This window comes from Fukomys damarensis, unplaced genomic scaffold (assembly GCF_012274545.1).
Source record: "Fukomys damarensis isolate Sample0158 unplaced genomic scaffold, DMR_v1.0_HiC HiC_scaffold_12, whole genome shotgun sequence".
NCBI classification, from domain to species: Eukaryota; Metazoa; Chordata; class Mammalia; order Rodentia; family Bathyergidae; genus Fukomys; species Fukomys damarensis.
Window position 1 is genome coordinate 39,110,595 of NW_022900924.1, and position 14,971 is coordinate 39,125,565.

The following is a 14,971-nucleotide window of genomic DNA, read 5'->3' on the forward strand; positions in this document are numbered from 1 at the left end:
AAGTCCCACATGTGTAAATACCAAATAGTTTCCCTGGTGTGAATATTCTGCAACAATGCATAAGATTCTAATAAGATTACTGACATTTAGAAATGGGAGGAAAGGAGCTAAAGGTGTAGGGAAGGTGTGATACGTAGGGGAAGAACAAAAAGGGAAAAGAAAAAAAATGTGAGAGAATGAAAAGATGAAAATAAAGTGTTCAGAGGGACTTTTAAAGGAGCCTCTTTGGAAGCAGACACCAAAAGTCCACAGACACTTGCCAAGTAGAGTCATCAAAAATCAGGTGACAAGTCAGGAGAGGAGTCAAAGTACTGAAAAAAAACCAATAAAAATTTTCATATTTTAAATAAATTGAAATGCTGGTGCCAATGATGTATGATATGTGAATGTCCCTGATCAGGTAATTACAAAAGAGTTCTGTAGATGAAAGTCTACCACCCTTATCAAAGAAAGCAAAAGTTGAATTAAGACTGAGACTTAGTCTCTCTCTCCAGTATCTTGGAATCAAACGTTATCATTCTTTCAAAACTTTAGATCTAGTTCTTCCCCTTATTCAAAGGGTCAATGATCCTAGATGAGCCTTTCAGAATGCAAACCTAAAAATGGGCTTTCTTTATAAACCACAGCCTAAGAAATTTCAGTTTATGTCTCAAACTTACTTCTCATACTTTTCAGGAAATGTTCATTATAATATATTGTCAGTGGGTTCAAAAATGAGACTAAGAAACAACAAATTTAAAACTTGTGTGTCACATCAAACATTCAATCCACAGTCATTTGCTGAATAAATGTCATGAGCTAGGCATATGCTAGACACCTTGAGCACTTTTCCTGCCCTGAAGAAACCTCAAAAGTAGGGGTGAAAACAAACAAATGAACAATTTTATATGAAAAATTTCTAATGACTTTGCATGATGGCTTAAGGAAACTGCACATAAATGTAAAGTGAGGCTGATGTCAGGACAGACAACTCAGAGATGATAGAATTATTCAAGATTAGACTGCAACTCTTCCAGAAAGTGGATCCCCAGTGTCATAATTCTGGCTGATGAAACTGAATATGTTCACTCTGAAGAGGGTTGTATAATCTGTATCTGCATTTGCGGGAGTATTGATATTTCATAAACACTCAATAAATGCTGATTGACTAAACAGATATCACAGGCAACAGCAACCACTCCCCTCACCTAAGAAATCAGATGATTTGGGTATTTCTGTTGCCAAGTAAGAAATCAGTGTGTTTGCTTATTAGTAAACCGTTAGCACTGTTTGACAGTAACTTCTGTTCCCCTAGAACTGAACCCTATACACCATTTTTTAGCTCAATGAATGACACTACCACCCCCTAGACAGAAACCTAGGAGTGACCCTAATATGCTAACTCTCTTACTCTCCATTTTTAATACCACACGTCTTCCCTCCAAGTACACTTCTACCCATGCTGCCGGCCTTCTAACCTGTGCATACTTGCCGCCTTCCTCCATCATTTTGTTCTACTTTAAAATATCAGCAAGACTAGCAGTTTTTAAGCTTTAAATCTGATCATCTTTCCCTTTGCTTGCAACTGTCGCTACCTATGTGTTACTCAGAATACGCTCTAAGATCCCCAGAGGCCCCAGAGGCCCCAAGGCCCCAGAGTCCGGCATGATCTGGCAACTTCCAGTTATACCGTCCTCCCTCACTGTTTGAGCTCCAACCCCCCATTACTCTCCAAATTCTCCCAAGAAGTCACCTTCCTTCTGTCTCATGGCCTGTTGTACCCTTTCCTAGAATCTTTAGTCCCATTTTAGACCTCAGACCAAATTTCTTCCCCCGGGAAAAACCTTCTCTTGTTCTCCATAGCAAAGGTACCCTCTCATACCTTCTAGTTCTTCCTGCCTTGCCCTGGTATGGCCTCTCCCAACTCTTAGCACTCTTGGTATTTTTTCATCCATAGTACTTTTCCATGTAAACACCTAAGTGAAGAGACCACCTGTCTTGATCCTCAAGGACAGCATACCATTATGTACTCTCATTACTTGACGAATGCCAGTTCTCTCTCCTCACTGGGATATAAATGTCATGAAGTCAGGGGCCATATTAAGGCCACCATGTGCCTGCAATAAATATTTACCAAATCATTGTCTATCCCACCATGTAGAAAATGATGAAAGAACTTGACAAGGTCACTCATTTTTATAAAAATATACAATTCCAATTGATATATAGTCAGGAGGAAGACTTAAGGTGCATGGTGAGTGCATATAGGAAATGCCTCTAGATTAGGGTAATATCCTTAGATCACAGAAAAATTGGAGACAAGATGTAGAAAGAGCATGGGAAAGGAATGAGAAGAAGGAGTTCAATCCCACTTCTATAACCTGAAAGCTGTGTGATTTGAGGTTCTGCCACTTAACCTCCCACTTGGCTTCTCATCTAGAAACCCAGAAATAAAAACACCTGTGCACTCAAGCAACATGGTGAAGGGGAGACTTCTGTGTCAAAAGAAAAGAGCTCTACAAAACCAACACAGACCATTATCATAAAGCCATGGACATATATTCTATGCCCGCTTTCTAAGCGTTTCAAAGAACTTGCCTCTAGGGACAAATCCTGATTTTCCCCCATTATAGAATTAAAAAGAATTTCTCAAAAGCAACTGAAATATCTGGTTCCGCAGTCTGAGTCTGACCAAATTTTCCAGTAATTTACCAAGCCTGGTGGAAGCTTTCGAGAGGGCAGATAAAACTTTACAAGACATTGCCTTTTTCTTGCATTGAAGAATGATTGGTGAATAGTTTGTGAAGGTGCAAAAACTAAATCTTTTTGACTTCCAAATTGGCGCAACCTTTGAAAAATTGCTATTATTGAACACGTTAAGAAGAAGATGATGCCCTAAGGATTCACGAACTCAAATGTTTACAGGAGCAGGCAGATCACAGAAGGGTGAGAGGCAGCCTAATTGAGACCTACAGTACACTGGAGATGAGAGGAGCAACTATGGTCCAAACCGGAGGGAAACAGGATGCTATTTATAATTATGTGAGCCATGGACATCAACCATGTTTTCCCTGGTAAGTCAGGCTATAGAGCTACCCCATGCAGCTTGACTTTGCCTAAGTGATTACAGCTATTGCTCAGCTCAGTTCATATGGAACACAAACCTACTCTTGAGAGGTTTTCTCAATTTTTCAGAGACTGTAAACGTTTGGTCTATACCTAAAATACTCTGACCTTAGACGTTAAAAACAATCTCACCTCCCCTCCTCCTCTCTTCCGCCTCTACTCTTCTTCTTTTACATTGAGCGTGTCATACAAAACACATCTTTAGGCAGCCAGCTTGTGACTTCTGTCTTTCCAGATTTTTTTCATCATTGTCACTGTCCACGTAGTTATTATTCTCCGAAATGACAAATGTCTATGAGAAAAGGGGAGATGTATTAAAGTCAAAACGAAAAGAGAAAAAGAGAAGTATTGTTGATCAAGTGGTACATAATAACATCTCAATCACTGTTCAATTCATAAATGTGTTTGTGAATTTGCAGTTAAGCCAGGTGTGGAGCACCTGGGACCCATAATCGCAGCACCATGGGAGGATCGCTGTGCCTTTGAGGCCAGCCTGGGCTACATAACGACTTCAAGGCCAGACTGAACTACATAGTGAGACCCTGCGTCAAAAAGAAAATAAAAGAAACAGATGAATTTTCCATTAAGGGCTGAACATCTCTTATGTGAAAAGGAGTTAAGCATACCTGCATTTGAGCATTACCTTCACCATGTGTTGGTGGCTTTCTAATCTCACTCCCTCACCTATGAAAAGGACACGATATCTATCTAGAGGGCTGTGGTAAGAAATAATGGGAACACATGCAAAGCACCTAGAACACTGTGGGGTACATAATAGAAATTCAACATTTATTTCTTTTTTAGGAGGAAGGAGAGACACGCCTTATTTTTCTTTCCTCATTAATTTTACTAGTTTTTAACAAAGCCTATCCCCAGTCAAAATGATCTCTTCTGGACTTTCCTCCACATGACTAATTCTGGCTTGCCCCTAACAACATGTTTTTGCTCCCTGTCTTTTCACAGACTTCCCCTTACAATCCTTTGCCACTGGACTGAGGATGAAAGGGGAGAGCACAGATATTCTCTGGCTTTCACGGTTCACTTTCAGACTGAGATCTATTTCTTTTGTTCCACTTTGAAACTGGAAGCTCTTTGAGGACCACCCTGCATCTTGCACCCTCCTGACATTGGCCCAACCTCCAACCTAGCATGGGGTCTCATCAACAGCAAATCATCAGTACATCCCATGTAAGGGAACAAACTCGGCTCAAAAACAATTAAAATTCCACATTTGAAAATCCAACTCTGAATGTACCGAAAGCTCATAGGCTAATTTTAGAGTTAGCTATTAATTGTAGAGAGGTCCAACATTAATGGGTAATTAATAAGCACCCACCCAGGTCTTAAGATTATTATGTGGAAGAATAAAAGCAACTTTTAACAAATTCATCTCTTTTAACTATTGTAGATGTATTGATTTATGAACATAACGGACAGGTAAAAAGCATCTAACCAGCTGTTAATATCCATCATAAAAACACATTTAGCTAAAGAATGATTGAATTGAAAGTCATGAACATCTTATAGAGGTAATTTCACCATCAGCTTGTATTTCATGGAGTAAAGCCATCAAAACTACTTCACAGGGAACAGTTAGGTAAATCAAGTACATTCGTTTAGAAAGACTAAAATGCTGCTCACATTTATAAAACCTTCAATGAAGCAGCACACTCTTCCCACAAGGCAGGGGTTTTATCAAATATGTCTTGCTTTGCACACCCAGTTCTTGGTCCCAGAAACCCCTCTGAGGTGATGGCCATTTCATGCTTGTAGGGGCATGAATATGGCAAAGCAAAAACACTAGTGGCCTTGGTTTCGCCTCACATTTTACCCCTATTTGGCCTCTGATGTGTCACTATTCAGTCCAAGGAAATAATGGTCATTTTTTAATTGCAGTGAAAACTAAACCAAAGTTTTCAATGTTCTCTGTTTCCATTTCCTAAGATCGGGACAAAAACGTCAGTAAAGACCCATGAAGTCAGGTCTATTGCTGAATAATTAACTTCTCAGTTGAATCCTGAGGCTCATCTCTGCCCTTCCTGCACAGTAACCAGGCAGTCACCCAAGAGCTTTTGTTGGCTGAATAAACAGGGACATAATAGAGACTGTCCAAAAAAAAAAAGTCCCAAAGTGATACAGGCAGACACACATACCTGTAGTACGAAGCATATGGCTGGGGATAGGGAATCCCTGAAAGGGTTTTGAGCTGACGACCTCACACATATAAGAATAGTGTTTAAATATGATTCTGGGGCATCATTTTTCATCTCTGTGCTAGGGTACATACAGGCCATAAGTATCCAATCCTATAGCCTGACAGAGGGAGACGGGGGTGTTGGGAGGAAGACTCTAAGGCCTTATCCAGATGCATCTCGGAAGCCTGTTTGAAGCTCATTGCAAGGTAAATTGAATCATTTGGGGAGTCTGAGGCTGTTACAAGAAATATTATCATGAGAAATCATCATTATCATAAGCCGTGTCCATAAAAATGAAGGGGATTCCTAGAAGAAAAGACCTAAGATGCAACTACTGGGCCTCCCTAGTGGTGTAGCAGATTATGTGGAAGGGGGAACCCCAGGGCCTGTAACCACATCAGGTCACAATGCTGTCCTAGCCGTCTTGTGCCTCCCCTCGAACTTTCTTCTTCCTAGAGAGGAGTTATAAGTTAAATATGTTAGAATAAATCAACCTAGAAACTTTAGACATGAATTTATGTCCCCAAGTTTTTATTAAGACAGAAACAAAAATAAAACAAACCACAAGCGTAACCTATAGCAGTCATGTCAGACATTAGATTCTACACATCCTCACCTCCAACCTGACATTGCCCTGCACCTCCTCTCTCCGAGGTCACAGGGCTCAGAGACTCTCAGAACAGCTGAGCTTTCTCATCTTAGGAATTTTCCCTGGGAAAAAGCAAACACGGACTCTCAGGTGCTACTACAAGGGACCTGAATCCCCAGGCTCTTCTTATGTCGACAAAATTCTGCAGTCAAAATGGACTTGGTCAGAAAGAGCCCCAGTTATTGTAATTCTCTAAGAGTGACATTTTCCAATTTCTGCATAGTGTCAATCACACACTTCCTCAGACAGGAGTTTGTTCTGATAGCAAACTGTTTCAGTTGCCTTAGGGGGAAAACACAAACACAAGAGGGATACAGCCTGAAAGGTTGACTTTTCATTTACTTCTGTCTTTGGAGTTCATGAGGCTATAAGCTCCAGCATTAAATTTTAAGCATCTGATGCAGAAGGATCAAGGGAAGCCAAAAAAGTGTTCAGCTTCATTGACTATTGGACTTGCTACATATCTGCAGCAAGAAAAACAGAGTTATTACTAAAAGACAGCCTAACATTGGTCAGAATGTACAGCATCTCTTTCTAGAGACTTGGGAAACATCTTTAACAAATTTTAGTTTGGAGGATACAGGCATATAACCCTCATGAAGGTCAATATTCACTAAAATATTTGCTATAGTAATAGAAATTAAACCTTACTTTGACTATCAACACAGGAGGAAGTAGACTGCAATCTCTTTGAAATTATGTGTGGAATGAAATACACTTTATATAGCAAGTTAATATCATAGTATTTCACATGAAATGAAGCTATAATGGTGGTTTTATTGTTAGGCATTTGCCTGATAAATTGTCAACATGATAAATATAGAATAGTAATCTGAAATGTCTTTTTGCTCTTTTAGTCCTTCAAGCAATATGAATTTGAGGCATTCATTTTAAGACTATAATGTGATTTCTCCAGTTTTCCAGAAGAAGGTTCTTTTCTGTGACTGTATTGGCTGAGAGATGAGAAATTAGTCTTTGGGGGAGGAAGAATAGTGACATCAGTCATTAGAAGAAAGAAATGATTATTTAATCTTCATAGTTTTTCACTCATTCACTCTAGGAGTATTTTAGGAGTCCCTACTATGTGCTATTTTAAGTGCTATTTGGATGATGGAGACCAAACCAAACTGTTCCTTGGAACAAAAAACTTGGACAAACATTTTTTCTTAAAGACAGCACAATTATTGATACACATCAGCTCAGCCATATCCATTTCCCTTTTTTGATATATATGTAAATTAGAGACTCACTGGAGCTCTGCCCTGAATGAGATCACTTCCGGGAGAATCACACAGGATCTGGTGAAGGAGGAAGAGGCCATCCATGAATCTCCAGAGGCTGATCTTGCTCTTCTTTACCACTCGTAGCCATCCATCTCTGGGACTCTGCACCTCTCCGCTCACTTGCTGCTCTCTTCTTGCTGATGTGTGTTAATAACAGGTGCAGTCGAGGATAATGGTTAACCAGCAGATCGTGGAGACGATAATCCCTAGTTTCAATGGCAGCTCAGCCACCCACTAGCTACGTGGTCCTGAGAAAGTTAATTAACTTCTCTGGGCCTCAGTTTCTTGATCCATAAAATAGCAGTATTAATAGAAGCTACTTCATCGAGTTATTGAAGAATTCACTAACAAAATCATAGAAACACTTAGTAGTATATTTCTCAGGCAGTAAAAGTTATGACAATGAACTGATAAAGTATTTTGGAAAACGACAAGTACTGCTCTCAGGATTTTTCATGTATTCCTTTACATAATCCTCACAGCAATACTATGTTGACAATATTATCTTCATTTTATTGACAAGAAAACTTGTCAGAGAAGTTAAGTAAATTACAGCTAATTACTCAGCTAATAAGAATTCATATCTACTTATCTACTTTACTCTCAACACTATAGTTTTTTATCAGCTCTAATTGAGTTTATTGGTACATTTTAGGAATACAGTACAGTTACATTCATTGTTGGGATCTTGTACCTCTACATGACAGGTCTTGGTTCTCATTTTTTCCCCTTGTCCCTGCCCTCCCTTCACCCCCTCCTCCCCTCCCCATCTACAAACACTTTATTTCCATCTTTTCATTGTCTCACATTTGTTTTCTTTTAGCACTGTAGTTTTAATGACTGTGCTAACATAATAACTAACTTAGTCATCCTTGAGTTTGTAAATCTTTTCTTGACATTAAAGCTGCTTGACAGAATTGCTCCTAATTTTGACTCACCATGGCTTCTCTTGCTTCTGATTCTACCTCTTGGTTATACTATTTCCTGTTTTAAATTCCATCTCATCTTTTTGTGACAAATTCCCTGAAAGTTTGCTAGTGCACCTTATGACAGCTGTCTACACTGAGCCAGTTTTCTACAAAATAGCACCAGGTAGAAAAGGGTTTGGGCATGGCAGGTAACATGATTGGTCTTTCCAGAGTACCCATTCTACAGACTCAGAAACCAAGATCTTTATAAGTCTGTTGACTAATGCAAGTTCATTCCGTTACTTATTGCCAGGCGATAGAATGCCAATCTGGGTTTTGACTCTGAGACCAATGAAGTGTCTATATCTCCTCTTGAGTATTTCTGTATGTATACTGAGGCTGTGTTAGTCACTTTTCCTTTGCTGGTAAAAAGTACCTGACTCTTGCAACTTAAAGAAGGGTTTATTTTGGCTCTGGACCCTATCCATCACTGGCTGGGTTCCAGGCAGCAATGGCATAATAGAACAACAGTACAGCAAAGGAAAGTGATTCAATGCATGGTAGCCAGGAACCAGACAGAGAAGACAGGAGCTAGGGATGAGAAAACAACCTTCAAAGTCATGCCCTCAGGGACCTGACCTTTGTGACCAGATCCCATTTCCAAATGTGAGGCTTTTAGGGGACATTTTAGGTGAAAACTGTAACAGAGGCCCACGTCTGCCTGCCTTTTAGCTATTGCTGTACTCAAAGTGACCACAGCCAACATAATATTCAACAATAACAAGAAGAAATAAAACAGTTGAGCAATATTTCATATCCTGAAGCTTAACCTGCTATAAAAGTATTTTGTTCACCTAAATTCAACAAGTAGTTTTTGGTAAACTCTTGCCCTTTTCTGGTCATGATTTCCTATTTCTGTGCTGGATAGACAAATGTTCCACACACTGTCTGTCCTCTCACAGATCTTGCAGCTCAAACACTGCCAGACACATGAGTGGGGTCCTGAGACTTAGAAACTAATCTACAAAAATTCAAACTTTTGAAGAGAAAAGTGATGATTTTTGAGTGGGAGAAGGAAATTGGGCAGCATGATACAATCTTTTTTCCCATTTCTTAGTACAGAATTATAAATACTAATTGATTCTCCAGAAAGAGTTTGGTCTTTAATCTGTAAATTTGCCTCCAGGCCTGCAGAAAATAATCTGAACTTGATGCTCTTAAAAGTTTTGGATTAATGTGCACAAATAGAAGCTAGCTATTGAAAACTGAGATCAAAGCATCACATCTATGTTACCTTGGAACACAAAACTATTCCTTTGAGATCCCCAGGCCCTGTAGCTCAGTGACATCATGTCCATTATGTTGAAATATGGTCCATGACTTGTTTTCTGCCAGGAGAAACAAGTGCTTGTACTTAAGAAACTCCAGAACTTATCATTTTTGGGGGGGCGGGGGGTACTGTGGATGGAACTCAAGTCTCTGCACTTGTGAGGCAGGTGGCGGAACCACTGAGCTAAATCCCCAGGCCAGAAACTTATCTCTTAATGACAAGTAATAATGATTGCAACAAACCAAAGAGATAATAAACCAACCCTTCACAGTTATCTCAAGGGGAGTACAAAGAATGTCACTAATGACTTTTCTTTTTTTTTTCCTCATTGAGTTTATTGGTATACAGTACAGTTACATTAATAATTGGGATCTTGTATCTTACATAATAAGTATTGGTTCTCATTTTATATAAAATGGAGTACTACTCAGCCATAAAGAATGAGAAGCTGGAGTCACTCATAAGAAAATGGATGCATATTGAGGCCATACTCTTAAGTGAAATAAATAAGAAAACAGAATAATGACTATTCTAATGACAGAATGTTGTTTATCAAATAACTGAGATGCATGTAGTTTCTAATGGAAACATGGCCATACCCATCTGATGAACCTGAGTTTAAATCTTTCCTGTATCATCACTCAGTTTCTCTTTCAGACTTAGTTATACCTATCACAGAATCATCATAAAGAATATGTACCACTTATTATAATGCCCACAGAGAAAAATTATTTTTTTCCTCATTGAGTTTATTGCTACATTCTAGGTATACAGTACAGTTACATTCATTATTGGGATCTTGTACTTTTACATGACAGGTCTTGGTTCTCATTTTTTCCCCTTGTCCCTGCCCTCCCTTAAAAATTAACGGTTTATTTCCTTCCTTTGCTCATGAGAGGCTATAAAATTAATTTCCACTATAATAGGACAATTTGCCATTCATAATAATTATATCTGATCTGAAATTGTAATACCCAGAAACACCTTAGGTCCTAAGAGGAATCATGCAATAGCACTTCTAGTCAAACCTACCCAAAGACTGGTTCCCTTTGAACCTCCTTACTTTTTCAATAAAATAAATGTTTCTGGACACCTATCTGCTAGCTGAGGGAAACAATTCCATCTAAACACTGTTTTATGCCATCTGCTCATCTTGTACCCTGCACATCCACCCCTCACTTCCCAGACCTGCTCTGTGCAGGGAGGAGAAGCGGAAGTCTCTGAAGATCTGATGCTGGCACTCACCCACCAAGAATTTTCAAGTTTGCATCTAGGAAATGCTTAAAACAATAAACTTGGATAATTAACTAACTTGGCATTGCTCAGCATCCTCAGTGCAGAGAATTAATTAAAGGCAGCATTTCAAGTATTTGCAAGGGGTAAATTGGGGTGAAATTATGACAGCTAAATTGAACAGATTGGATATAGATGTGCCGGGGCAGAGTTGTCAGAAAGGTTTCTAACCTTTGGGAAGGTAGATTAAATCACCACGTTAGCGCTGTCTTCTACCTTTAATTGGTGATGATATCCAAGGGAACTACATAAAATTATTGACACAGGCTCTTTTTCATGGGCAGGGGCATAAAACTCCCAGTGGAAGTCCAGCAGGGCTTCCTCTGAATATGACATATGTCTGTGAGACACTGAATTTGTAGTGAGAGATAAATCTTAAGCTGCTGTTAGAGCTCAGAAGTGGCAACTCTTACTCATTAATAAAGAAGTCACTTGGAAAAAAAATATGAGTGGGAATTAAAATGATCCACTCGCTTTGCTAGCAAGATCTCATGTTCTTATTAGTCGGTGACACTGGGCGATGCTGGAAAAACATGGAAGGGATCCTGGTATAGAAAGGACGGGGAGGTGTATTTTTGTTACTGCATTTCCCAAAATGAATCTCAAATTAGGTAATTATGTCACACCGTCATCTCACAGTACTATCTCAGTCTACTGAAGTGGTCTTCAAAAACTCTAAAGCACCACCCACCCAGGTACTAAACACCTCATTGATGAAGGCAAAAGGATGGCAGTGAAACCCCCCAACGTGAGAGGAGCTTTAACAGCATCTTACACCAGAGCCTGATTTGGGAAGGAATTCGGTAGCTAATTTAGTCCCCCTTGGCCTTTTCTAACTTGATCTGGGATGGAGTCACTTAGAAATCTCACCTTATCATTCAGTACATACTACCCAGAAGCAGCCAGACAGATGTTCATGGCCACGTAGAACTTAGAGTGAGATTTTTCCCACATGAATCCTGACTTACACTGCTCTTCTGACGGTGGGTTTATGAGCCTCCCAGTTGGCAAACTCAGTAGGTGATGAGAGAGCAAGCACTGCACTCTGGCAGTCCTAAAACAGATTAATAGTAATCCGCACTGTTACTTCCTCATCAACTCCAGCAGGCACATGAATTTATTGCTTCATGTAATGCTCGTGTTCTTCAAACTCTGTCTGCATCCACAATGGCACTTTCTTCTCGATGGGTCCACTTGTTATTTGAGGAAGATGTGGATTCATCTACCCCAGAACAGAAAAACATTGCCAAATATGCTGCCTAGGGGTCCAGACAGTTTTGACTGATACAGGCAACTTGTGGGGGAAAAAAGTGTGGTGTGTGTGTGTGTGTGTGTGTGTGTGTGTGTGTGTGTGTTGTATAGCTTTGAGGGGCTTGGGGATTTTTGGGGGGAGTGCCTATCAGGAGCATAGAAGTACTTCATTTATTTCACATTCATTGAATCAAAAGATATTTTGCTTGTCTCCAACCTTATTTCCAGCATGGTAAAGACTCTGAAATTAAAAGCATTTATGATTCACTATGAAATAGATTACCATTTTTAGAGCATATGTACGTGATAAAAGTTCACAAAGCTACAGTGAGAAAGAGGAGAAGAGCAATGTTCTTTTGGAGAGTATTGCAAAATTAAACTAAGCATATGTTTTATCACAGAAAATAATCAGTCCCTGAGACTGGATAGCTCATGCAAACTCAGTCACATAAAATAATGTGCCAAGTTCAACCATAGTGCCATTAATCAATTGCTGCTTTTTTTGAACTTCTGCTATGCATCCAGCCCTCTACAGATTGTATTCCTCATGGCCCTCCCAGCAACAGCTAGAACAATGAATTAGAATAAATGGCTCTCTTAGGACACCTTAGCTATCAGAAGTAAATTGGAAGTTAACTAATGCCCCAAATAATGAAGATAACTCATGTTGTGAATGATCACTGGCTATCAAAAGTCTATAATCTACACTGGGAGAAAAGTTCTACAAGTTTAAAAAGCTAAAAACATAGTACAACCATGCGAGGTGTTATATAGCTTCAAAATAAAACAAAAATTTTTAAAAGAGCTTCCTCTCTATTAGGAGAAAGATATATGAACCTCTCCACAACATGAAATGAGATGAGTGTCAGAAATTTAAACATAAGAGTTGGTAGGAAAAGCAATAAAGTCGTGTTCACGGTAATAAGGAAATGGCATTTGAATTGTACCATGAAGAAGTATTTTAACAGACATAGAAAGAAAATAATTTTTGACAAGAAAGTAGGCCATGTGTCCTGGGAATGTGGGAGGGAATCACCCCCTTCAGGAATGGTAAGAAGTTTGGTGTGGCCACAGTAAATGAGATTAGTAAGAAAGAAAGACGGGAGATGGTATCCAAAGAACAGATTAGGGGCAAATTGCAGAGTAAGTTTATGCTCTATCTTGGAGGCAATTGGGAGCCATTAATGGCTTTTAGCTGCAAGAGTTATTGTCAGATATGTATTTCATAAATGCAAATTAGAGAATGGAAATTGGAGGAAAGATTGGAGAAAATCAAGATCATGGCCTGGGATGCCAGTTAGGAAGTTATTACAGTAATGTAATATGAAATACTAAAATTAATGGCAGAGTAATGGGGAGGGGATGTCTTTGAAAAACACGTAATGGACAAGATTCAGCCACAAATGGAAGGAGACTAATTGAAGATGACACATATTGTCCATTTTAAGTTCTAAGAAGAGTGTATTTGAGGGTAAACATAAAGTCGGTGAAAAAGTCAGTTTGGGATGCAATAGATAAATAGTCTTTTGGAGAAGCAATCACGGTGGGTTTAGGCCAGTAATCAAAAGTCACCCAGAGTTAGCCTAAATACCATGGCCTCAAATGTGAGGATGGGAAAGGAGTACATTTTCCCCCTAGCTCTCCTGCTACTGAACTTGCATGTTATACTATGCTTCTTCAGGTCTCTAATGACATGGCCATTCTCTCTATATTATTGAATGCCAACACCCAACATAGAGTGCTGAAATTTCCTTCCCCCTACAGTCCTCTGGAATGGAAATTGTAATCGTGTAACAATAGCTATACCTGCAGCCAGGGTAGTGCTGATGACGTAAACTTTGTAGAACACTCCAACACTCTGCGTTCATTCGCTCCCCAGCTGTTTCTGGCTCTCATCCACCAGGGCACAGGACCACAGGGACCGCACAGCGCGCTCTGGAGTCGGGCTGCCTGGGACTGGGTCATAGCCCTGCCACGTATGCACTGTGTATGTGGGGAGCTCGCTTAACTCCTCTGTGCCTCTTCCTCGTCTCACCTATAAAAAGAAGTAGTGGTGGTACTGGTATCATGACAGAGTGAGTCAACTGATACAAAGCAGTTAGAAAAATGCCTGGCCCTATAAATGTTCAATATACTGTCACTACTCTCTATAGGTCATTTGGGTGAATTGGGTGAATTCACGCAGATAGTTTGAGAAGGCGGGATCTGAGCCATGAAGGAGTGGGAACGTTTTTTGAAGAGAATTAAATAGAGTGTAGATAATTCATATTATTTTGACAAATAATGTTATATATATTTATGATATATAACAGGGTGTTTCGATATATGCAGTGGACTGGGTTAATTGAGCTAACTAAGATATTCCTTACCTCATATCTTTTGTGGTGAAAACACTTAAAATCTACTTTCTTTGCAATTCTCGAGAATTTTAATACTCTGCTATTAATTATGGTCACCATATTTTATAACGGATCTAACTCCTCATTCCCTCTCCCTAGCTTCCCAGTTCTCGGTTTCTGTACGTTCCTCTTTCTGTAGGTCCCGCAGATAGGGGAGATCATGAGTTATTTGTCCTTCTCTGTCTGTCGTATTTCGCCTAGCATAGTGTCCTTCAGTCCTATCCATGTTGTCCCAGATTACAGGATTTTATTTTTCTAAGGCAGAGCTGACCCACACTTTCTTTACCACCCATACACTAATACACACTAGCCTGATTCTGTATCTTGGCTGCTGGGGATATGCTGCAGCGAACATGGAAATTCTAAAGTCTCTTTGATGAACTTGTTTTCTTTCTTTTTTGTACTGGGATCGAACTCAGGACCTTGCTCCTGTGAGGCCAGTGACAGATGACATACTGATTTTAATTCACATATTTTTTAAGCAATTCCCCAAGAACTGGGTTACATATCTTTGCACCTGATATCACTTCTTACTCTTCATCAACAATGAAGTGATTA

General features: G+C 39.5%; 1 protein-coding gene across 5 annotated transcripts in view; it reads left to right on the top strand.

Moving 5' to 3' along the window:
- Kcnmb2 (potassium calcium-activated channel subfamily M regulatory beta subunit 2) overlaps nucleotides 1–14,971 on the top strand; it is a 274,696-nt gene that overhangs the window by 181,795 nt on the left and 77,930 nt on the right. For 2 of the 5 annotated variants that reach the window (XM_010632429.2, XM_019208704.2), the window contains exon 1: nucleotides 13,996–14,089. The exons of the other annotated variants lie outside the window; for them this stretch is intronic. In XM_010632429.2, the coding sequence (XP_010630731.1) occupies nucleotides 14,004–14,089 (86 nt within the window). In that variant the 5' untranslated portion in view covers nucleotides 13,996–14,003. Of the gene's footprint in view, nucleotides 1–13,995; nucleotides 14,090–14,971 lie in introns of those variants that run through there. 5 annotated transcript variants of the gene reach the window in all.